At 41.2% G+C, this 26769-nt stretch overlaps 1 protein-coding gene across 17 annotated transcripts in view; it reads right to left on the reverse strand.

Moving 5' to 3' along the window:
• The window catches only part of LOC123774768 (ubiquitin specific protease 47), a 178678-nt gene that overhangs the window by 91807 nt on the left and 60102 nt on the right, over positions 1–26769 (reverse strand). For 10 of the 17 annotated variants that reach the window (XM_069305488.1, XM_069305442.1, XM_069305397.1 and 7 more), the window contains one exon: positions 1771–3738. In XM_069305488.1, coding sequence (XP_069161589.1) covers positions 1771–3738 — 1968 coding nt within the window. Of the gene's footprint in view, positions 1–1770; positions 3739–12252; positions 12338–26769 lie in introns of all 17 variants that reach the window. The other 7 variants (XM_069305519.1, XM_069305307.1, XM_045769966.2 and 4 more) reach the window with 2 other exon arrangements.

Here is a 26769-nt window from a genome sequence, read left to right on the forward strand (position 1 = left end):
CTTACCAGCCACAAAGGCCCTACACCCACAGTAGTCACCTTACCAGCCACAAAGGCCCTACACCCACAGTAGTCACCTTACCAGCCACAAAGGCTCTACACCCACAGTAGTCACCTTACCAGCCACAAAGGCCCTACACCCACAGTAGTCACCTTACCAGCCACAAAGGCTCTACACCCACAGTAGTCACCTTACCAGCCACAAAGGCCCTACACCCACAGTAGTCACCTTACCAGCCACAAAGGCCCTACACCCACAGTAGTCACCTTACCAGCCACAAAGGCTCTACACCCACAGTAGTCACCTTACCAGCCACAAAGGCCCTACACCCACAGTAGTCACCTTACCAGCCACAAAGGCTCTACACCCACAGTAGTCACCTTACCAGCCACAAAGGCTCTACACCCACAGTAGTCACCTTACCAGCCACAAAGGCCCTACATCCACAGTAGTCACCTTACCAGCCACAAAGGCCCTACACCCACAGTAGTCACCTTACCAGCCACAAAGGATCTACACCCACAGTAGTCACCTTACCAGCCACAAAGGCTCTACACCCACAGTAGTCACCTTACCAGCCACAAAGGCCCTACACCCACAGTAGTCACCTTACCAGCCACAAAGGCCCTACACCCACAGTAGTCACCTTACCAGCCACAAAGGCCCTACACCCACAGTAGTCACCTTACCAGCCACAAAGGCCCTACACCCACAGTAGTCACCTTACCAGCCACAAAGGCCCTACACCCACAGTAGTCACCTTACCAGCCACAAAGGCCCTACACCCACAGTAGTCACCTTACCAGCCACAAAGGCCCTACACCCACAGTAGTCACCTTACCAGCCACAAAGGCCCTACACCCACAGTAGTCACCTTACCAGCCACAAAGGCTCTACACCCACAGTAGTCACCTTACCAGCCACAAAGGCCCTACACCCACAGTAGTCACCTTACCAGCCACAAAGGCCCTACACCCACAGTAGTCAACATGGCAGTCATGAAAGCATATTGTACAACAGCAACCTTGGCAATTTACAAGAGTATGTACAATGGAACCTTGATTCAATGAATCTCCGGTTGGAACACACACTTTCCATGCCAAATTTACTCACCAAATTCAACAAACAAGAGTTCGCTGAAGCAGGGGATGTGCAGATTTGCTTAGGATGCTGGGACCGAGTTCACAGATGCAGGCAACATTACACAAAATAGTTGGGGGCCAGAGGAAGTACTGAAAATTACTTTAACTTTTTGTTTTCACTGTCGACAAGTGAAAACAAAACTCGGCTTAAATGCCTGACATTACTGTAGATATAAAACAAACTTTCTTTAAATAGATTCAAAGTACAGTAAATGTGACATTGAATGATATGCAATTTAGCTCGCATGACCATTAAAACCAAATAAATAATAAACCCTGAAACTCGAATGCAATGTACCACTATACCAATCAATTCCCAAGATTTCAACTCCCAATAGTGGGAATACACATGTTTAATAAAGGTGTTCATTGGTCTTCATAATCAATACAGAGCAGTACTAATATTTGTTGCACAGTAAAATAGCACATCCCACAATACAATAATGCTAATTCACTTTAAAATATACTGTAGTCGTCCGGAGATTTACCTCAAAATGTTTTAGAGTTAATATTTGTTGTTAGTACTGATGATTTAATGAGTTAAAGTTTACAATACTGATGAACTTGGGAATTGAGGTGTCAATTGAGTATCAATATTACCTGCCAAGCAAACCAAATTTTTCCTTACCTGATCACCATCAGAGCACTGTAGAACCAGCGAGAAGGAGTCAGGTTCATATTTAAAACGGCGGCCAACTTCTTGCATTAATTCACCACATGTGGATGTGGCAGGCGTAACTATTGTCACCTTATTTACTGTGGCTGTTAGGCCACTCATATCACGGACAATAACAAAGACACTAACATTGTCTAGTTCCGAATCCAACAAAGAATCGGCATCAGCAAATTTGGTCTTTTCATTACTACACGAGCTCACATTTGTTTCTTCACTCAAACTAGAAATATCATTCACTACATCCTTATCTGCATAATCACTATTTTCAATTGCTTTGTCAGAGTCTACTTCATTTTGTATGTTATTTGTGGCACCCAATTCATCCTCCTTTACATTATCTACAGTTTTTGAACACTCACTGGCTTTTGCAGGCATCACCGTTGCAGAGTCTACGGCACTCAAAGAGTCTGTGCTTCTCACAGAACTTACAACCTTGGTAGATTTTTTTGCTTTTGTTGATTTAACTTTTACCGAACTAGCAGTCTCGTCAGGGGTATCAGTTTTAGTGGTAAGAGTATCAATGCTGGTTTCTTTTGCTGTAGAACACTCTGGTTGAACACAGTCTTTTGATTTAGCCAAATTATTTTTTACAACGGTTTCTTTAGGTTTTACGACTTCACTTTTTTCAGAGGAGATCTCTAATTTGATTGAATTGTCTGCTTTAATTGGATCATTAGATTTGACAGTATCATTTCTTTCAGTATAGTCTTTAGATCTGACTGAAACAACTGTACAAGTATTGTTTTGTTTAGATACAATTGAATCATTTGATTTTATACAATCTTTTGAGCTAACAGCATCAATTCCTTTCATGGATTCTTTATTCTTTACTGGATCATTTTCTTTCACAGATTCTTTACTTTTTACTGAATCATTTTCTTTCACAGATTCTTTACTCTTTACTGGATCATTTTCTTTCACGGATTCTTTACTCTTAATTGGATCATTTTCTTTCACGGATTCTTTACTCTTTACTGGATCATTTTCTTTCACAGATTCTTCAATTTTTACCAAATCATTTGCTTTTGTGGAAAATGATTTATTTATTTCAGTGGAGTCCTTAGGCCTAGCTGAATCACTGGCTTTAGAGATGTTTTTATGTGCAACAGAATCAACTGATTCAGTTGAGTTTTTATGTTTGGATGACTTAACTTCTAATGATTCCCTTGATTTTACTTCATTGTTTATTTTTATAGAATCATTAGTTTCAGGTAATGCTTTAATTTCAATCAAATTTTCAATTTTATCAGAAGAGTTTGCTTTAGCTGATGTTTTTATTTCATCACTGTCTGATGTTTCAACTGAATGATTCACTTCCACTGCTGCTTTTTCCACAGAATGCTGAACAACTGATTTTTTAGCATCACTGACAACCTTTGTTTCATTGGTAATATCAACCTTGCTTGTTTCTTTAGTTTTATTTGATTCTCCCCTTTTTGGTGAAGGGACCGATGCAGTAGCTTCAGCACCTCCCTCTAGCACTTCCTGGCACCTGACAGGCTTAATTATTTTCTTTGGAATGCCAGGGATTTTTCTGGGAGGAGTGTCAATACTTCTTTTTATTAATACTTTCTTGGGTGACTCTCCAACTAAAGTGAGTGGTTCTTCAGCCTTACTATTGAGATCTGAGATGGCATTGGCTATCAGAGAGCTTGTTGTCTTCTTCTTGACAATTTTTATTGTCTTGACTTTTGTAGTCCTGGTTAACTTGCTGGTGGTAGTCTTCATAGAGGTTTCGGTACTGGTGTCACTGAAGGTGGTGGTGTGCGAGGCTTGAGCATCAACCTTGACCTGCAGGTTAGTTGTGACTTCTTGTTTTTCTTCAACACTTGTTCCGTCACCGCCGCCACCACCTCCTCCTCCTCCTCCTCCTCCTCCCCCCCCATCTCCACCGCCACCATCTTCTACACTATCAGCCTGCTGGAAGAAGATAAACATTGGCATTAACTACAAAGAAACATTACCTTTCAAAACAAGTTTTAAATTATAATTTACAAAATTATATAATATAATTTCTTTTAAAATTTTGTTGGCCAAATAATGTACTGTATATCTAAAATCAAGAGAAGAATATTTAATTCATTAAATTAATATTTAAATCACATCACAATATGGTACAGGATCTGTTACTTGTCCAAAACCAAATTACAAAAACATTAAAAAAAAAAAATCCCAAATACATCATCACAATCTAGAAATTGCCTAAAGAATATTCACCTCTTAAATATTATTAAGAGCAATCAGAGAATGGTTAATTTTCCCATGAATGACACCCCCCCACAGACAGACAAGACACAGCTACAGAGACATATACATGGCTAGTGCTAAAATATATCACCACTCAACTCTTTCTGCAAAAAGGAGATACAGTTTATTAAATATATTTGAGTGTTTATTAAGTATTCTATTTAAAAACTTGATTACTTGCCATGTATGAGTAATCTGGGCAAGAACTTACCCTATTCATGAACAGTATTTGGAAGCAATTGCCTAATTATATTTTTGGGGTCTTATTTTGTAAGGAAATTAGAGATTTTTGTAATACAGTATACAGTACTATCAATAAACTCTCAAATGCAATAATTTTAGATATACTGCAGAGTAAATTATTGAAAGAAGGCAGTAAAAGTGAGAACTTTTATCACATCCCCTTAAACATTTATAATCCCAACAGCTTGAAATTAAGATATTTCTTTCACAATCATTACAGTAAATTATACAATTTCATTTCAAGATACAGTACAGTATATTATACAGTCATGAGGGAACAAAGACCATTTCTGGTGTCTGTGGTCTCATACAATCCCACTTGTCCCATGTCCACCCACCCATCCATACTATCTCACATGACAGAAGACCCAGACAGGAGTTTGATAGGAACAACATGGCAACCAATAATATAATAGGGAGAGCAGCTTCAGTTGCCTGCAGGAATGGCTCCAGACTCTTAATCATGGGCAATTTCAACCATGGAAAGATAGAATGGGAGAATGGGGACCCACATGGAGGTGCAGATACATGGAGAGCTAAACTCATGGAAGTGGCAACAAGGAACTTTGTGAGCCAACATGTCGGGGAACTCTCAAGAATGAGAGGCAATGACGATCCAGCCAGACTCGACCTGATATTCACCTCGAATGAGTCAGAAATAAAAGAAGTCAAATTTGAAGACCCCCCATAGGAATGAGTGACCACAGTGTATTGACATTTGAGTATCTGGTGGAGGTAAGGATAACCAATCCAAGGATAGGATCGGAATGGAAAAGACTGAATGACCGAAGACGAAAATATGATGAGATGAGGAACTTCCTAAGGGGGATACCATGGGGAACAGAACTCAGAGAGAAGAATGTACAGGATATGATTGATTATGTCACCCAGAAATGCCAGGAAGCTGCAGATAGATTTATCCCGGTCCAAACGGAGAAAAGAAAAAAGCAACAGAAGAATCCATGGGTCAACCAGGAATGTAAGGTAGTGAAGCAATTGAGTAAAAGAACATGGAGAAACTACAGGAATAACAGAATGCCAGAGAGTAGGGAAAGATACCAGAGGGCAAAAAATGAGTACCTCAGAGTGAGGCGAGAAGCAGAGACAGTATGAAACTGACATCACGAGTAAAGCTAAGACCCAACCAAAGCTGCTCCACAGCCACATCAAGAGGAAACCAGCAACGAAGGAACAAGTAATGAAACTGAGAAAAGGGGAGAATTGATACACAGAATATGACAAGGTGGTGTGTGAAGAACTCGACAAGAGATTCCAGGAGGTCTTCACAAGAGAACAAGGAGAAGCCCTTGCGTTAAATGAGGAGGCAACCTTGGAGGATTTTGACCTCACCAGTAACGAGGTCAAAAGTAATCTGTTGGAGCTGAATGTGACAAAGGCTGTTGGGCTTGTTAGACTCTCACCGTGGATACTAAAAGAAGGTGCAGAAGCACTGTGCCACTCTCTATGGTGTATAACAGGTCAATGAAAACAGGAGACCTACCAGAAAGCTGGAAGAGAGCTAATGTAGTCCCAATATACAAAAAGGGTGACAGGCAAGAGGCACTGAACTACAGGCCAGTTTCCCTAACTTGTATACCGAGCAAGGTGATGGAGAAGATTGTGAGGAAAAGGCTCGTAGAGCATCTGGAGGGAAATAGTTTTGTAACACACCACCAGCATGGGTTCAGAGATGGTAAATCGTGCCTCACAGGCCTAATTGAATTCTATGACCAAGTAATGCAAATTAGGCAGGAAAGAGAAGGGTGGGCAGACTGAATTTTCTTGGACTGTCAGAAAGCTTTTGACACAGTACCCCATTAAAAGGCTGTTACGAAAGTTGGAGCAACAGGCAGAGGTAATAGGTGAGGTGCTCCAGTGAATAAGGGAGTATCTAAGCAACAGGAAACAGCGAGTAACTGTGAGGGGGGAGACATCAGAGTGGCAAAATGTCACCAGCCAAGTCCCATAGGGCTCTGTACGTGGACCCATCCTGTTTCTAATACATGTAAACGATCTTCCAGAGGGTATAGACTCATTCCTCTCAATGTTTTCTGATGATGCAAAAATTATGAGAAAAATCAAGACAGATGAAGATAGACAGAGACTACAGGACGACCTGGACAAGCTGGAGGAATGTCTAGAAAATGGCTTCTAAAGTTCAACTCAGGAAAATGCAAAGTAATGAAATTAGGTGAAGGGAGCAGACGGCTGAACACAAGGAACCATCTGGGAGGTGAAATCCTGCAGGAGTCAAGGAGAGAGAGAGAGATCTGAGGGGTTGATATCACAGAACCTGTCCCCAGAGGCCCACACCAAAAGGATATCATCAGTGCCATATGCTAGACTGGCTAACATAAGTACTGCCTTTAGAAACTTATGTTAGGAATCGTTCAGGACCCTGTATACCACTTATGTCAGACCAATCCTGGAATATGAAGCTCCAGCTTGGAGTCCATACCTAGTTAAACACAAGACAAAGTTAGAGAAGATACAGTGGTATGCCACCAGACTCGTCACGGAACTGAGAGGTATGAGCTACGAGGAAAGGCTAAAGAAGCTGAAACTCACGTCCCTGGAAGACAGAGGAGTAAGGGGAGACATGATAACCAACTACAAAATTCTCAGGGGGGGCTTGACACGGTGAACAAAGACAAACACTTTAGCATGGGTGGTACACGAACAAGGGGACATAGATGGAAGCTGAGTACCCAAATGTACCACAGAGACATTACAAAAAACTGTCAGTGTCAGAGTAGTTAACAAATGGAATGCATTAGGCAGTGATGTGGTGGGGCAGACTCCATACACAGTTTCAAGTATAGATATGATAGAGCCCAGTAGGCTCAGGAATCTGTACACCAGTTGATTGACAGTTGGGAGGTGGGACCAAAGAGCCAAAGCTCAACTCCCGCAAGCACAACTAGGTGAGTACATTGTTTGAACACTATGAACACTACACTGCAGTCTCAAACACCACCATGTGAATAGATTTTGCTTAAGAAAAATGCATCATTAATTTTAGAATAAAACTCTTGAAAATTCATCCTCATTCTGCACTTCTCAACAAAGCCTACTCTTTATCTTGTTATGATTCATGTAATCGAGTACATTAAGTCAAATTATTATACTGTATACTGTACAGTGTACAATAATTTCCTTAAAATACTTTAACTGTAAACTGATGATATTCTTAAAAATACACAAAATTTGCACCAAAATAATTGACTGATGATCTGATGACTGATATATAATTTGAGCTATTCAGTCAATATAAACAGCTGCAAAATTCCAAGTTTAGTAATTCTATTAATTTTTTATTCACAGTCTGACTCAATCAAATTACGTGCTGTATGTTATATTGAAAATCCACTCTCGTACTACTAAAAATAAAGATCTACATATAGATATTTTCAATAATACTGTACCGTTTTAAACGTACAGTATGTATGTATATATATATTATATATATATATATAAATTTTATATACAGTGGAACCTAGAGTGATGAGCGACTTCGGTTACGAGCATTTCGAGTAACGAGCGAGCCACTCGCAGAAAATTTGTCTTGATTGACGAGCTTTCGCTCAATTAACGAGCAAAGCACATGGTGCTTCCTAGCATTCCCACTGGTTCTCGGATGCCTCCGACAACATAGTAGTAGTTGTTTCGCAAGACGAGCAATTCACATGACGAGCTCAGTGCCGGAATGGATTAAATTCATTAATCGAGGCACCACTGTATATGCAATTGATGATCACGAAACACTGCACATTTGTATGCAGAAAATCCACAGAGAAATGGGAAAGGGAGATGAACGTTTCGACAGATCAAAAAGGTTCGCAAATTTTTACATGGGAACCATGGAGTAGAGGGTCTTAGTTGATATGGACTAAAACCTGCCACAAACAGTAATACAGGTATGTTGACAGCATATTTATGCAGGTACCTGATGTCAGACATTTGCAGCAGTTGAAGGCGGCATTCCAGCAAAATTCTGTGTTAAGTTTCACTTATGAGATGAGTGATGGGAAGCTGCCCTTTCTAGATGTAACAGTCATGCAAAGGAAAAGGGGCTTTCATACTGCAGTCTACACTAAAATAAACGAACATAGGAATGTGCCTTAACCACTTAACTGCGCCAACCGAGTATTCTCGGTCGGCGAGAAACTGCGCCAACCGAGTATTCTTGGTCGGCGGGAAACTGCGCCAACCGAGAAAACTCTGATTTTTTGGAACCCATTCTAAATGTGTATGAAATGGACTCTTAGGACCACCAATGAGAGGCAGCCATCTTTGAAAAAAATTCCCAGAATGCCCTAGGGCTGCTGGCTGGGTTAATTCTGAGTGAGCAACCAAGGGTGGCGTACGCGCCTCTGGCTCCCAAACACCTGTCCGACACGGTGTTGAAAGATAACACTCTGTCGGTGAAATTCAAACTTTATTGTTTGAAGAACATAAGGGTCATAATATTGGTGAAGCCAGGTGCAATAAGGACCTAACACAAATGTCGGATGCAAGTGATACAGCACCTATGAGGACGATGCAGTGAGCGTATCTAGTTGTAACTCTGAGCGTCATCCTTGCAATCCTATGCTATCTCCAATTTATTTAGATGATACATAGATGAACAGTGTTAGCGGCTTCCATGGTGGTGTTTTCCATAGATATTTTCAAGAATACCTGAATCTCTTCCTGACTGACGGACACTCTTTGAGGCTAGCTGAATCTCTTTCTGAAGAAGCAAGAGGAAGTACGGGCCAATAGGCCTTCTGCAGTTACATCCATGGCGTATATCACGCAGTTCATTGTTCGTATTCACAATGCCTTTCCCTTTGAAGAAAGGTAACTAGGAGGAGGGAAAGTATGTTGCATGCTGTGAATACAAGAAAGGAGGTGGCTAGCAAGTGTTTAGGGAGAGGAGGGAAAGAACACGTCAACTCCAAGCGGGCCTCACACAACATGCCCTCCTTCACTGCCTCAGCCACAAACACACACCCTCACACCGCTAATGGTACACACTGCTAATGGCACACACTACAAACTGGAAAAGGTGCAAAGACACGAAACTAAATGGCTCCTAGAACTGAAGGACAAGAGCAACGAGGAGAGTTTAGAGGCCTTAAATATGCCAAAACTAGAAGATAGAAGAAAAAGAGGCGATATGATCACTACTGTACGTACAAAATAGTAACAGAAAGCGATAAAATTGATAGGAAGAATTCCTGAGACCTGGAACTTCAAGAACAAGACGTCATAGACTTAAACTAAGTTAACAAAGCTGCTGAAGGAATATAAGAAAATTCACTTTTGCAAACAGAGTGGTAGACGGTTGGAACAAGTTAGGTGAGAAGGTGGTGGAGGCCAAAACAGACAGTAATTTCAAAACATTATATGACAGAGTGCTGGGTAGACGGGACACCACCAGCGTAGCTCTCATCCTGTAACTACACTTAAGTAATTACACTAATCTCTCCAGTGCTTCACAATGGCAGCTATTATCACTTATCTATTGGCAATAAAGGTACCGAAAGATATTTAATTTTTACAGCAGACTGATACTGCTGCACAATGACAACCCCTTTCAAAGCTAGAGAAATTGGTGACCTGGAGACCTTTACTGTTAGAATCCACTCGGTAAAACACCTAAACTATTGGGACCGACTAAAATGCCTAAATCTGTATTCTCTTGAGCGCAGGCGGGAGAAATACATAATAATTTACACATGGAAAATATTAGAGGGGCTGGTGCACACAGAAATAATATCACACGAGACCGGAAGGCATGGCAGGATGTGCAGAATACCCCTGTTAAAGAGCAGAGGTGCAATAGGTACTCAGAGAGAACCCTATCAGCATCAGAGGCCCTGAGACTCTTTAACATGCTTATCTCTCTGTAACTTGTTTAGCAATCTAGTGACCTCCAGATACAGAACATGCTGTAGAGTACTTCTTGAGTTTAAATAAATATTTCTACAACTTAACAATATGCACCATGTATATCTGCAACTGAGAAATATGCTATTACATGTGATTTTTGTAGCAGGCCACAGTATATACACATATACTGTGTATATGTGTACAGTATATACATATACAGTATTTTTATATACTATATTACAATTTTTCTTTACCATAATTTAAATTACTAAGCTGTCAACACTTGCATAATGCATATCAGCATATTAGAAATAAATAGGTAAAACTTAAAAATATTAGTTTCCAACAAATTTTTTAGTTATTGGTATATTGAAGAATGTTAATCCAAGATCGTAGTACTGTCTATATTTAGTAGTATATTTCAGATATATCTACAGCAGTGAGCATACACAGGTATCACTTTTTAATTGAAGTAAATACCAATACAGTAGTTTATTAATGAGAGCCATAATTTACTGATAAAAAAACAGGCCAAAATGCAGTATAGTATCCTTAATCACTTTCTCACACTTACATTTACCTTGAATTATACTATAAAGACTCCGAATCCAAGTGGTCAGTATAAACATTTGTATTTTCTCAATTTTAAAAAGCATATTTGTTATGTAGGTCAAAGACATAATTTTCATTCACTGGAATTGTATCAGCACTGTTCACACTAATTTTACCTATAATGCACTTTACTATTCGGTAAAATCAACAACCATTCTGGTAACTTCACAGACAAAACATCACCTACAAGTGTAGTCTCATTTTAGTGTTTTTCTACATAATGCACTATGATAAGACACACTACTTTCAGCTGCATCATGCTTCCAACTGTGTCCTTGCACCACTCATAAGGTATATACTGTACAACACATTTGCTTCTTTCAGCGGTTACTATTTGCAATTTCACAGGTTTTTTTGTTAGAGGGTGGGGGAGTTAAAGGGGGGGTTAAAGTTTTTGTATAACAACAATACACACCAAGTCAAAAGGAATACTACATGTTGCATATCAACACAGTACAGAACTTTTAACATTACAGGTACACTTGCTGCTGGCTCCGTGCACAAACTTTACTGTTGACACACTAGTATTCTCCACAACAAAGCAGTCCTGAAACACTCACCAAAAATGTTAAGCTATGTTAGTAATAATGTTGCTGTACAGCCCGTACAGTACTCCTAATAACCAAAAGACACTGCAGCCATGCATTTTTAACTTAAAACATCATACCATCAACAAACCATTAGAGTGAAGGATTAGTCAATATTACGTACTCGTAAACAAAAAATTATATTCTGTCATCCTGATGTGTCTCCAGAAAAGAAAGAAATGCAACACTATGCGCACATTATGAAATCTTCCTCTCAAGTGTGTGTTGTCTGAGTAGCAGTGGTCTGGGTATAAATAATGAATGTAGAGAAGGACCATCACAAATGTGTGAAAGAGTAATTAAAATGGAAAGATCTTCAAGATCTCGATCTCTCGATCTATCTATCTCTCGATATATCAAACTATCTCTCTCTCTCAATCTATATCTCTATCTCTCTCTCTGTCTCGATCTATCTATCTCTCGATCTATCTGTATCTCTCTCTCATATATATATATATATATATATATATATATATATATATATATATATATATATCTATCTATACAGTATCTATCTCTCTCTCTCTCTCTCTCTCTCTCTCTCTCTCTCTCTCTCTCACATAAGTTCACATAATAATAAATAAGCTGCTACAAATAAAGTTTCTGATTTTGATAAATTTAAATACTATACTGTACTTCACTCTGTATCAGCTCTACTTCTTCAAATGTTCAATTATTGATCATTGTACAATGTTTATTAACCCATTAACATGTAATTATTATATAAAAACAGTAGATTGGAAAACAGAGGTAACATCAACCCATTGGGAACACAAGACAACACACTTAATGAGGACTTAAGAAATCCATTGGGAAAGCTTTAGAACAGGACCAACTGTGAGAAAATAGTGGTGGGCAGCTCACACACCTTCATTATAACTCTGAGTAACCGGAGACGCAGGGTTTCCAGAAGAGGATCTAGGGGGATGTACGTCGCGGTGCTGGAGATCCCCCTGGGGGATACAAACATTGCCCATTTTATTCCTAACTTCAAAAGAAGGCAGTAATTACTCAGCTTCACATTCATTTACCACCTAGGACAACAGGAATGGTTTGATGGAATCATATCATGGCTAAAAATGGCAAGGCCAAAATACTCCAAGTAGTTAATTGAGGGCAGGTTATGGTGTGAATTAACATGCATTTGAAGGGCCTTGACACACAAGTCTGTGATAAGGCAAATCACAGAACAAATTGCAATTGGGGACAACAGGTATGATACACAAGGTTACTAGGTAGTTTAAAAAACTGTCATCCTGAAAGTAACTTGGGTCATACTGTGAAAGAGGATTAAAAGAAAAAAATTATAGACCTGGCAAAAAACTTAAAGCAATACAAATTCTTATTTAAATTGCTGACATTTAATATAACATTTAACACATCATTATTCATACATGAAACAGTACATGTGATCTTTTGTTTAAGAAGCATTCAAACAAGATGCAAGAATGAGTCAAGTGGTGTATGGACTTTAGCCACACATACAATACATTAGTAACAAGAAAGCTCTTTTCTCCTTCCAGAACAGCAATGTTCATTAGTTACACTACCTCATTTAGCCTATGTATTAGAATGCTCTGAAAGACATTTGAAATAAACTCATATTTCATATGACCTCTAAAGCTAATTTAGATAAATATTATACAACTTATCTGATAAAAAACTTGAGAAATCATCGAAAACTATATGTCCTAGTACAGGTATTTTCATTAACACACATACACCAATCTCAGCATCATTGTCACTCACTCTTCTCAACATCACTGCCAATCACTTCTCATCACCACCACCATCCATAAATACTGCACTATGATGAACATAACTAATATTGCGTTTGTTCTAATGTTTTTATTAAAACCTTTCAGACATCACAGGCATATCTTGAGGTTATCTTGAGATGATTTAGGGGCTTTTTAGTGTCCACGCGGCCCGGTCCTCAACCAGGCCTCCACCCCCAGGAAGCAGCCCGTGACAGCTGACTAACACCCAGGTACCTATTTTACTGCTAGGTAACAGGGGCATAGGGTGAAAGAAACTCTGCCCATTGTTTCTCGCCGGCGCCTGGGATCGAACCCAGGACCACAGGATCACAAGTCCAGCATGCTGTCTGCTCGGCCGACCGGCATAGTCTGGCCAGCATGAGAAGTGGCCACACCAGGCAAGTCTCTGGTTTCACTTGTCCTGTGAACAATGAACTAATATTTTCACAAAGATGATTGGATACCTAGTCATTTATTGGCAGATGAATCACTAAGATAATTACAAATAAAAAGACCTAAGGTAGATTCTCAGTTTCTTCTTGTGAGAAGAAAATGAATTATCTAACCAAATGGAAAGGTGAATGTGACTAAAAAAGCTAGTATGTACAGCCAGGTAGGAGATTCATGAGACTAGCGTGGGATGGCAGATGTTTGACTAGTATGATCAAATTAGTCATCTGTGGACTTGAATGTATAATATGAAGTAGGTAAGGTAGTGATGGGAACTGGTAAATATACACACACAAGGAGGACCTCTTGGAACACAAGCAAAACACCAATGTCAAAACACCAATAAACAAGGTCACGTAAGTTTATTGATAAAATAAAATACATCTCAAAAGGATTGAGTAGCTTAGCCTATTTCTGCCCTTGTACAGTATATAAACAGACTTTAAGAAAGCTTTAAAAATATATGACCATTTGTAATTTGGCTCATCCATGGATGATCCAGATTATTACATCTAGATGGATGTACGTAATATGGATCATCCATCAGACTGTAGTGGATATGTGAACCTGTGAGCATGCTCCAAGCTACAGCCTGTTGGACCAAGTTATGGCAAGTCAAACTCCCCAAATCCTCTCCAGGTATGCATGGTGAAAAGCTAAGTACCCTGTACTTGCTCATGTATGATTCCTCATTCTCACATCCAGCATAGACAAGAAGACAAACTACAGTATAGGATTGTATCTTGTTTGCAGATGACACTGATTTTTTTCAGAGTAGAAACTACTGAAGTTTATACGGAACACAGCAAACCTCCATACTGATTTAAAACGAGTCTTTCAATATGGGCCAGAGAAAATAACATTGAACACAAGTTCCAGCTTCTGTGCAATGGTAAAAATAATAAAAACCAATACCACATAAAATACTCTTAAACCAAGCTATAGAAAGAAAATACAAAGTAAGAGACCTGGGTGTAATCATTAAAAGGAGTCTTCTGGTATGAACATAGTAAGGTATAGTAGCAGTTGCAACTGCAAGGAAAGAGAGGCTGGATAACAAGAACCTTTCAAACGAGATCTACCAACTATGGTTAAACTTTAACACTATGATATTGCTATCAAAGTTTCTGATCTAGAGAAGGCACAGAAAACTTTTAATGTCTGACTCAGTTGAACATAGTATCTAAAATACTGTACAGTACTGTGAAGCATAATAATTTATTTCATGGGGGAGAGAAGGGGGGGCTGTTGGGGCCAGACAGATGGAACAAATTCCACACTGGAACGAATCGGCTTCGCCCCATATACTGTAGTTCGTTCAAGTGAGACCACTTAAAACACCTCAAACAGCACTCCCTGGAGATCAGGTGAAAAAGACACAGTATAATTTACACCTGAAAATAGTAGGACTGTACTTAAATAAGCACTTAAATTACCAAATAAAGCTCCACTACATGAGGGAGTTCACGACTTTTTTGAGACCAAAATCGCAACATGTAATTACCTAAGTGTAATTACCTAAGTGTAGTTACAGGATGAGAGCTACGCTCGTGGTGTCCCGTCTTCCCAGCACTCTTTGTCATATAACGCTTTGAAACTACTGACGGTCTTGGCCTCCACCACCTTCTCACTTAACTTGTTCCAACCGTCTACCACTCTATTTGCGAAGGTGAATTTTCTTATATTTCTTCGGCATCTGTGTTTAGCTAGTTTAAATCTATGACCTCTTGTTCTTGAAGTTCCAGGTCTCAGGAAGTCTTCCCTGTCGATTTTGTCAATTCCTGTTACTATTTTGTATGTAGTGATCATATCACCTCTTTTTCTTCTGTCTTCTAGTTTTGGCATATTTAATGCTTCTAACCTCTCCTCGTAGCTCTTGCCCTTCAGTTCTGGGAGCCACTTAGTAGCATGTCTTTGCACCTTTTCCAGTTTGTTGATGTGCTTCTTAAGATATGGGCACCACACAACAGCTGCATATTCTAGCTTTGGCCTAACAAAAGTCATGAACAATTTCTTTAGTATATCGCCATCCATGTATTTAAATGCAATTCTGAAGTTAGAAAGCATAGCATAGGCTCCTTGCACAATATTCTTTATGTGGTCCTCAGGTGATAGTTTTCTATCTAGAACCACTCCTAGATCTCTTTCTTTATCAGAATTCTTTAAAGATTTCTCACATAATATATAGGTTGTGTGGGGTCTATGTTCTCCTATTCCACATTCCATAACATGACATTTATTAACATTAAATTCCATTTGCCAAGTGGTGCTCCATATACTTATTTTGTCCAGGTCTTTTTGAAGGGCATGACAGTCATCTAAATTTCTTATCCTTCCTATTATCTTAGCATCATCAGCAAACATGTTCATATAATTCTGTATACCAACTGGTAGATCATTTATGTACACAATAAACATCACTGGTGCAAGAACTGAACCCTGTGGTACTCCACTTGTGACATTTCTCCATTCTGATACATTGCCTCTGATTACTGCCCTCATTTTTCTATCAGTCAGAAAATTTTTCATCCATGATAGAAGCTTACCTGTCACCCCTCCAATATTTTCCAGTTTCCAGAACAACCTCTTATGTGGAACTCTGTCGAAAGCCTTTTTTAGGTCCAGATAGATGCAGTCAACCCAACCATCTCTTTCCTGTAATATCTCTGTGGCTCGATCATAGAAACTGAGTAAATTCGATACACAGGATCTTCCAGATCGAAAACCATACTGTCTGTCTGATATTATATCATTTCTCTCTAGGTGTTCTACCCATTTAGTTTTGATTAGTTTTTCCAATACTTTCACTATTACACTTGTTAATGATACAGGTCTATAATTGAGGGGGTCTTCCCTGCTGCCACTTTTGTAGATTGGAACTATGTTAGCCTGTTTCCACCCGTCTGCTACGATTCCTGTACACAGGGATGCCTGAAAGATCAGGTGAAGTGGAATGCTGAGCTCAGATGCACATTCTCTCAGAACCCATGGTGAAACGCCATCTGGGCCAGCTGCTTTGTTCTTACCGAGCTCCTTGAGCATTTTTTCCACTTCGTCTCTAGACACCTCTATGTGTTCTATGTTGTTCTCTGCAATTCTTATTGTATCTGGTTCCCTAAAGATTTCATTTTGTACAAACACACTTTGGAACTTTTCGTTTAGTGTTTCACACATTTCCTTTTCATCTTCCGTGAATCTATTTCCCATTTTCAACCTCTGAATATTATCCTTTACCTGCAATTTGTTGTTTATGAATTTATAGAATAGACCTGGTTCTGTTTTACATTTGTCCGCAATCCCTTTTTCAAAATTTCTTTCTGCCTCTCTCCTCACTGCCGTGTAGTTGTTTCTCGCATCTTTGTATCGCTGGTATGTTTGGGGGTTCGGCCTCTTCCTGTATTGATTCCATTTTTGTGTCTTTCGGTCTCTAGCCCTCTCGCAATTTCTATTGAACCAATCCTGTTTCCTAGTTCTGCATCTCTGTTTTGGTATAAATTTTTTTGTGCCTTTATCATATATTTCACAAAACTTGCCATACATCTCATTCACTTCCTTGCCTAGCATCAAGTCTGTCCAATTATACTCACTAAAAAAATTTCTAAGGTCACCATAATGTCCTCTCCTGAAGTCTGGTTTTTCAACTGCTTCAACCTCCTTATTTTCTTCCAGCTTATAACGCATTGCATACTTTATTCCCAAAAAGACATGGTCACTTTTACCCAAGGGAGGAAGGTACTGAATGTCAAATATCTCTTCCTCCTTCCTGGTAAATATCAAATCTATCATGGAGGGAACGTCCCCTTCCCTCATCCTCGTAGCTTGTTTAACATGTTGATACAAGAATGTTTCCAGGATGAGGTCTACAAATTTACAGGTCCAAAAATCTTCTGTTTTAGCTTCATATGCTTCCCAGTCTATGGATTTCAAGTTGAAGTCACCGACTATCAACAGTCGTGATCTATCGTTATCCGCTCTCGCTATAATCTCTCTCATTATTGTTATAAGACCTTCACGTTTACTATCTAGCTCCTCCTTTGACCATGTGCTGCTTGGCGGTGGACTATATGCATTTATCATCATTAGTTTATCATCCTCATAGCAGATCTCTAGTGCTATTATGTCAACTTCTTGTGGATTGGCAGTCATTATTTCCTTCACCTTTAGGTGTTCTTTTACCAGCACAGCAACGCCACCGCCTTTCCTAATTTTTCTGTCCCGTCTCCAAATTGAGTAGCCCCTTGGGAATATGACCTCATTTAAAATTACATCTTCAAGTTTTGTCTCCGTGAGTGCAACAATGTCTGGTGTCTGCAGCTGTATTACATCACTTAACTCCAGTATCTTCGATCTCACTCCATCTATGTTGGTGTATGCAATCTTCAGGAACTTGTTCCCCCTCTCCTTATTCTTCACTCCCCCTCTCTCTATTGATTTTGTTGGTTTGCCTTTATGTACCACTTTACTGGTTTGCCTACCCCTATCACTTTGTAGAAAAAAGAATTTATTTCTTCTTCATTCCTGCTCTCATTTAAATGTTTTGCCTCGGCGAGGTTCAGTTTCAGCTTCTCTCTATCTTCTTTTGAAAGATCTCGTCTTAACGACCACCCTTTCCCATCCTCATCCCTTTGCAATTTTCTAGCATTCCTTAGTACTTCTTCCATCTGTTTGGCACCGTTTAGGGTGATCCTCAAAGGTCGATCTTTCCCTTTTACGTACCTGCCTATTCTCCTGTAGTCGCACACATTCTCTCTGTTTGTAAGACCTTCCACGAGGCCAACAATTTTATCTACTACTTTAGCTTCTTCTACAGCTCTTTCTGTAGCAGTTGTATGGTGCACATATCTCAAGAAGCCCATCAATAAACTGGAAAAGGTGCAAAGGCATGCTATAATGGTTAAAGAACTGAAAAACAAGAGTTATGATGAGAGACTAGAGGCATTAAATATGCCACAGCTAGAAGATAGAAGAAAGGCGATATGATCAATACTTGCAAAGTAACAACAGGAATCGACCAAATTGACAAAGAGGAATTCTTGAAACCACTAACATGAGAACAAAAGGTCATAGATTCAAGCTAATCAAATAAAGATGCTGAAAAAATATTTGAAAGTTTTCTTTTGCAAACAGAGTGGTAGATGGTTGGAACAAGTGAGAAAGTGTTAAGGCCAAAAACATCAGCAGTTACAAAGACAAATATGACAAAGTGCTGGGAAGATGGGATACCATGAGCATAGCTCTCATCCTGTAACTACACTTTTATAATTATACTTAGGTAATTACACACCCTTCCCATCTCCCCCCCCCCTACCCCCCCAATAGGAGAGAGTGAGGAGAGAGTGAGGAGAGAGTGAGGAGAGAGTGGGGAGAGATTGGGGGAGAGATTGGGAGTTGGGAAAGGGTGAGAGACCACAGCACAGATGGGTACCCATCTGATATTTGTATAAATCTTCTACAATTATTACCTATAATTATGAATGTACTTAAACTCAACAGTTTCTTATGCAATACGTTTTCACTCTGAGCACACGCATGTGCACACGAGCGTTGCTCTCATCCTGTAGCTACACTTAGGTAATTACACAAATGCAGCAGTAAGCATATTATGGATCATCATAATAATTCATCCATGTGTAAACGTGGAATGCATCAGTGGCCAAAGTTTCTGCGATTGCATTACTGTATTAACCCATCTGACATGGCAACAACGATGAAACAGGCACTATGGTCATTATTTTGGACAGCCTCCCCCCTCCATAGTGAGATAATGGTGAGTGTGGGAAACCGACCACTGTCCTGCCACCACCAACTCAACTAAACATAGCACATGGGATCCGACAAATGGCTGGCCAGACATGAAGAAATGCCGGTAATGTGGACTATTGTTACAAGGTCTTGACCGTGGTCCCTTAACAGCAGGTAAACATGCCAAATGACTGGCAGACCAAATGACCCACAGAACTTCATTCAGAACACTATAAAAACATTGGCATCAGAGGTTTTACTTGACCTTTACCTGTAGTTGGTTTCAAAGTTGTTCTTCTCGGCCTGGCAATAGGCTAATCAGAAAGGCTGAAGCTTGAAGCAGCATACATGCCTACATATCCATTGCAACCCAAATGATCAGTAAATGCCTCTTTAAAATTGTAAATTTTGCACCAGTAATATTCATGTTAGGTAGATGGAAGGCACAGAGCTGTGGCCCCTCTAATGTTTAATGTTTCATGACTGTGCCTGTGGCACCTTTAATTTTCACCTGTTTATTCTGCTTTTCCTACCATATATTTTGCAACAGGGCCAAGATATTTAAGTGTGCTTATTTGGGTCCTGATCTTGTATGTAGAGTATACATTACGAAATATTTCACTCGCCTTCTTCCCCCAAGACAACATTCTGTGTGTTTCGAGACTGACCCAGAATTTTAGGCATTTTACTGTGTCCATACATACTGTACAGACATGGTAAATGTTCAATCATTTACCTGGTACAAGTACTGTGCCCTGGGGTACAGAGCTTTTCAGTGCACTTGCACTTAATCTTATTTGATTTACTGTTAATCTTTGCATTCTGTTGGACGAAGTTGAAAATTCAACTCACTCACCCGTTATTCCTATTGATTTCATTTTATGGCTTATCACCTGGAAGAACTAGATGTGACAAAGTTAATGGGGCCAGACCTAATCTCACCATGGATGCTGCATGCAGGAGACTGCAAAAGTACTTTATCACTCATTATCATATTAACCTTTATGAAATGGTTAGGTTTATGTCCTTAGGCTACTCCATGTCCATCTTATTTCTCTTCTAGCCCTGTTCATACAAAACTGTCACAACACAACAGGTATACTGGAGCACAGTTACCCACACTACAGATCGAGAAGAGTCATGATGACACCTTGTAGGGAAGTTAATTCTCGTTTTGCGTAGAAAAACTTTGCCAGACAAGTTAAAAATTATAGTCAAGTGTAGTTAAGAGTTCTGGGAAACGATGTGAATATTGGAAAAGCAAAAAGTGGTTAAGTGATAAAAAGTGAGGTAAAGTGAATGGCTGTACCACTGACCTCTAGCCACACAAATTTCAAACAGGCCAAGTGATTTAATGGGCATTGATAAGTGAAATTTGAAAAAGGATGTAACAAGTGCCAATATGGCAACCCATATTCCTGTTTAAATAATACTTTTTGTAACTATTACTTAATGGACCTCATTGTGTGTACAATCATACATATATTGACATAATGGACAATTAAGTAGTAGAATTTGGTACTACAGGTATTCACTTTTAAAGAGTCCAAAAATATAAAGCTAAAAAACAAACTTAAATATTCTTAGGCCTAGTATAGGAAAATAAAAATAAATAAATAAATAAATATAAATTATATATATATATATATATATATATATATATATATATATATATATATATATATATATATATATATATATATATATATATATATATATATATATATATTATATATATATATATATATACACACACACACATATATACACACACACACACACACACACACACACAGTCACATCAGGAGGAAAACAACAGTGAAAGAACAGGTAATGAAACTTAGAACAGGCAACGACAGGTATACAGCTGGATCTGGATGTTAGAAAGGCTGTTGGTCCAGACGGGATCTCACCATGGGTACTGAAAGAGTGTGCAGAGGCACTTTGCTTGTCAATCTCCAACGTGTATAGTAGGTCACTGGGGACGGGAGACCTACCAGAAATATGGAAGACAGCAAACGTGGTCCCAATATACAAAAAGGGCAACAGGCAAGAGGCACTGAACTACAGGCCAGTGTCCTTGACTTGTATATCATGCAATGTGATGGAGAAGATCCTGAGACAAAACCTAGTGACACATCTGGAGAGAAGGGACTTCGTGACAAATCGACAGCATGGATTCAGGGAGGGTAAATCTTGCCTGACTGGCTTAATAGAGTTCTACGACCAAGTGACAAAGATTAAGCAAGAAAGAGAAGGCTGGGCGGACTGCATTTTCTTGGATTGTCAGAAAGCCTTTGACACAGTATCGCACAAGAGGCTGGTACATAAGCTGGAGAGACAGGCAGGTGTAGCTGGTAAGGTGCTCCAGTGGATAAGGGATGTGGATGTACCTAAGCAATAGGAAGCAGAGAGTTACGGTGAGGGGTGAAACCTCGGAATGGCGTGAAGTCACCGGTGGAGTCCCACAGGGCTCTGTACTCGGTCCTATCTTGTTTCTGATATATGTAAATGATCTCCCGGAGGGTATAGACTCATTTCTCTCAATATTTGCTAACGATGCCAAAATTATGAGAAGGATTAAGAAAGAGGAGGGCTGCTTGAGGCTTCAAGAAGACCTAGACAAGCTGAAGGAATGGTCGAACAAATGGTTGTTTGGTCGAACAAATGGTTGTTAAGAGTTTAACCCAAGCAAATGTAATGTAATGAAGATAGGCGTAGGGAGCAGGAGGCCAGATACTAGGTATCATCTGGGAGATGAAATTCTTCATGAGTCAGAGAGAGAAAAAGACTTGGGGGTTGACATCATGCCAGACCTGTCCCCTGCAGCCCACATCAAGAGGATAACATCAGCGGCATATGCCAGGCTGGCCAACATAAGAACGACATTCAGAAGCTTGTGTAAGGAATCATTCAGAACTTCGTATACCACATATGCCAGGCCAATCCTGGAGTATGCAGCCCCAGCATGGAGTCCATATCTAGTCAAGGATAAGACCAAATTGGAAAAGGTTCAAAGGTTTGCCACCAGACTAGTACCCGAGCTGAGAGGTATGAGCTACGAGGAGAGGCTACGGGAATTAAACTTCACTTCGCTGGAAGGCAGAAGAGTTAGGGGGGACATGATCACCACATTCAAGATTCTCAAGGGAATTGATAGGGTAGATAAAGACAGGCTATTTAACACAAGGGGCACACACACTAGGGGACTCAGGTGGAAACTCGAGTGCCCAAATGAGCCACAGAGATATTAGAAAGAACTTTTTTAGTGTCAGAGTGGTTGGCAAATGAAATGCATTAGGAAGTGATGTGGTGGAGGCTGACTCCATACACAGTTTCAAGTGTAGATATCATAGAGCCCAATACGCTCAGGAACCTGTACACCTGTTGATTGACGGTTGAAAGGTGAGACCAAAGAGCCAGAGCTCAACCCCCGCAAGCACAATTAGGCGAGTACAATTACGTGAGTATATATACACACACACACACACACAAAACACACACACAAAACACACACAAAACACACACACAAAACACACACACAAAACACACACACTATTTCAGGCCTCAGATAGCATGTATTAGGTCTGGAATGGTTAGGTTTTATTAGCAAGAAATACAAAAACCTTTCCCAGTTTGTTCAAATTCAACTTTCTGATTGTCCATCACATCAATATATGTACGATGGTCCACATCATTGCTATAAGTACTATCTAAACAGGAGAATGGGCTGCACTGATTATTATTAAAGAAAACAGGTAATAAGTAAACAGCAAAAAACAGAGGTAATACAAAGAAAGGGAAGTACTGTAAATAAAACTGACAATAGTTATGAGGAAACATTTTTTTTTATGTGATGTGAGGTTTACTGTGCACCACACAACTGTTGAAGAAGCACTAGACTGGGAGAGGTGACATCCCACTGTGTTGGAAGTATTATTTGACTGCAGAGGAAGGAGAGTCAAGTTGGCGATCTTGTGAATAACCTTATGGGCGGGCAACTTGACCTGGGTAAACCTTGAGTTTCCGTGTCCACGGACATCCCAGTAAGGAAACTATTGAGTGGTCGAGTTACTTCACTCAATGTTGGGTGTAAGGCTGGGTTCGGAGAGAACCCTCCTCCGTAATTCGACTGAGGTGTTCCCCAGAGGTGAACAGTGGCACCTAGGGAGGGAAGTAAGGCCCCTATCAGTGAGGAGCTCTAGAGCAGAGGAAGGTGCAGCACTCTAGGGCGGACACCGTCAAGTGTTCTAGAGGAACGTCGACGACTCTGACGCAGAGTACGCCGGAGAGTAATTGGCGAATTGACCCACGCTTATCACCTCGCCTACCGCGTCAACATACCTACCACCTCCACTCACCTCGATATACCACCATTTTAACACACCACCATACCTATTGAGTCCAATAGGCTCAGGAACCTGTACAGCTGATTGACAGCTGAGAGGTGGGACCAAAGAGCCAAAGTTCAACTCCCACAAGCACAACTAGGCGAGTCACTTCATAACATCACGTGTGAATGTTCACCCATCGGTTAAGTGTCAACTTAAAATTTTAGGAATTGATAGTTAAATATAATCAAAGAATGATGGTCAAGTTCCTGTGGATTTTCTCTCGTGTTGGCATCCGTAGAAACAGACGAGCAGATTTGCTGGCCGTTGAGGGTGCTGAAGGAGACTATATACTTCATCCCCCAAACCCTCGTTTTCACGGGAGACATCTCCAGTCACGCAGGGTGCAGTCGCACCTCCACAGATCTCCAGTATCAGCTCTTGATACTGGTAATGGCTCAAAAAGACCACTACTTACGGGCTATTCATGCCCGTGCCACTTTTTGGGTGGCTTAATCTTCGTCAATCAATCACCCTCGTTTTACAGTCGGTTCACTTGAGGCAGTCAAGTCCCAGCTGCTTCTGGGTACAAGTGACAGATTCTTCCTACCGGGGGTGTTGTACATACTGCTTTGGCGGTATGTTTATTCACGGGATGAGTGCCGCTGCCCAATAAACTAACCTCCAGGGGGAAAAAATGATGTCAGTTGGTCATGGAAATGTTCGATTAGAATACCGTTTAATTTCCAGTAAAGAACAGAACTTCACAGGTGGCATCACTGCAGGAAGTATGTCCCTAAACATCGTAGGTGGTAATTTACTCACATCTAAGTGTTTTGTCTGTTTTCAGGATTAATGTAATATTGCATTATGTTATCATGTAAGGTCACCGTGTATCCCAATAACACAATGTGCCATGGGTCTGTGACAAGAGTGCACCCGTGAGCCTTCACACACTCCTTCACCCCCTCCCACCCCTTCCTTGCCTATTCCTCGCCGGCCTCTTTTCCACTAGTGTTAGCCTTACCACTCTTCATCCTTTCATCCCATGTCCCATCACATCCTCTAAGCCTGTAACTTAAGGGAGAAGGAAGAACGGAGAGTGAACGAGGAAGGAGGGACGGATGGAGAGAAGGAAGAGAAGAACAGAGAGGGGGGAAGGGATGGACAGAGAGGGGGGAAGGGAAGGACAGGGAGGGGGGAAGGGAAGGACAGAGAGGGGGGAAGGGAAGGACAGAGAGGGGGGGAAGGGATGGACAGAGAGGGGGGAAGGGAAGGACAGGGAGGGGGGAAGGGAAGGACAGGGAGGGGGGAAGGGAAGGACAGGGAGGGGGGAAGGTAAGAGAAGGACAGAGAGGGGGAAGGGAAGGACAGAGAGGGGGAAGGGAAGGACAGAGAGGGGGAAGGGAAGGACAGAGAGGGGGGAAGGGAAGGACAGAGAGGGGGAAGGGAAGGACAGAGAGGGGGGAAGGGAAGGACAGAGAGGGGGGAAGGGAAGAGAAGGACAGAGAGGGGGGAAGGGAAGGACAGAGAGGGGGGAAGGTAAGAGAAGGACAGAGAGGGGGAAGGGAAGGACAGAGAGGGGGGAAGGGAAGGACAGAGAGGGGGGAAGGGAAGGACAGAGAGGGGGAAGGGAAGGACAGAGAGGGGGGAAGGGAAGGACAGAGAGGGGGAAGGGAAGGACAGAGAGGGGGGAAGGGAAGGACAGAGAGGGGGAAGGGAAGGACAGAGAGGGGGGAAGGGAAGGACAGAGAGGGGGAAGGGAAGGACAGAGAGGGGGGAAGGGAAGGACAGAGAGGGGAGAAGGGAAGGACAGAGAGGGGAGAAGGGAAGGACAGAGAGGGGGGAAGGGAAGGACAGAGAGGGGGGAAGGTAAGAGAAGGACAGAGAGGGGGAAGGGAAGGACAGAGAGGGGGAAGGGAAGGACAGAGAGAGAGAGGGAGGGAGGGAGGGAGGGGGCACGCTACCCTCTCTGGGAATCCCACCTCCCCATATAGACTGGTGGCGCCACTTCTTCCTGGTGCCATATTATCACTCGCCCACCTCGCACTTACGTCACGTGGATCACTCTCATGAATCCAACAGAAGGCCAGTCGAACGGCCCAAGTCGAACGGGGCGCCAAGAATCCGTCACATGAAGGACAACGGGGCGCCAAGAATCCTTCACATGAAGGACAACGAGGTGCCAAGAATCCATCACATGAAGGACGACGGGGCGCCAAGAATCCATCACATGAAGGACAACGGGGACCCAAGAATCCATCACATGAAGGACGACGGGGACCCAAGAATCCATCACATGAAGGACAACGGGGCGCCAAGAATCCATCACATGAAGGACGACGGGGCGCCAAGAATCCTTCACATGAAGGACAACGAGGTGCCAAGAATCCATCACATGAAGGACGACGGGGACCCAAGAATCCATCACATGAAGGACAACGGGGCGCCAAGAATCCATCACATGAAGGACGACGGGGACCCAAGAATCCATCACATGAAGGACAACGGGGCGCCAAGAATCCATCACATGAAGGACGACGGGGACCCAAGAATCCATCACATGAAGGACGACGGGGACCCAAGAATCCATCACATGAAGGACAATATGGTGCCAAGAATCCATCATGGATACGTCAGTGATGCGCCAAAAATACTTTATCAAAATTTATACATAATGCGTGCGTTGGACGTCAGTCACGGGTATATCACTGCCATACCATGTTTCACACTCCTAGGAATACTGTTCACACATGACTGTTATAAGTGGTGTGCATGTCATATATGTAGTTACTTCTCGTTATTTACCGGCGTTGATAAATCAATATAAGTCTGGTATCCGCATCAAAACATTACATTTTCTTTGGTTATCAAGAGTAACACTAGCCGTGGAGTGAACTGCTGATGGACAAGCACAACCTTGGACTTTCTGTTGTAAAGTTCCAGGCTGTATACGTTATGGATTATTTTCAAGTGAGAGGTAGCCATCAGCCCCACGCCAGAACCTTTCTTCCACAGCGCTTAGCAATTCCTCCCTTGCCCTAATCCACACCTATTGTCCATTACCGGTGATATATTTTTAAACCTCATCCCATCTACCCC

The sequence above is a fragment of the Procambarus clarkii genome, chromosome 1, assembly GCF_040958095.1.
Source record: "Procambarus clarkii isolate CNS0578487 chromosome 1, FALCON_Pclarkii_2.0, whole genome shotgun sequence".
In the NCBI taxonomy this organism is placed as follows: Eukaryota; Metazoa; Arthropoda; class Malacostraca; order Decapoda; family Cambaridae; genus Procambarus; species Procambarus clarkii.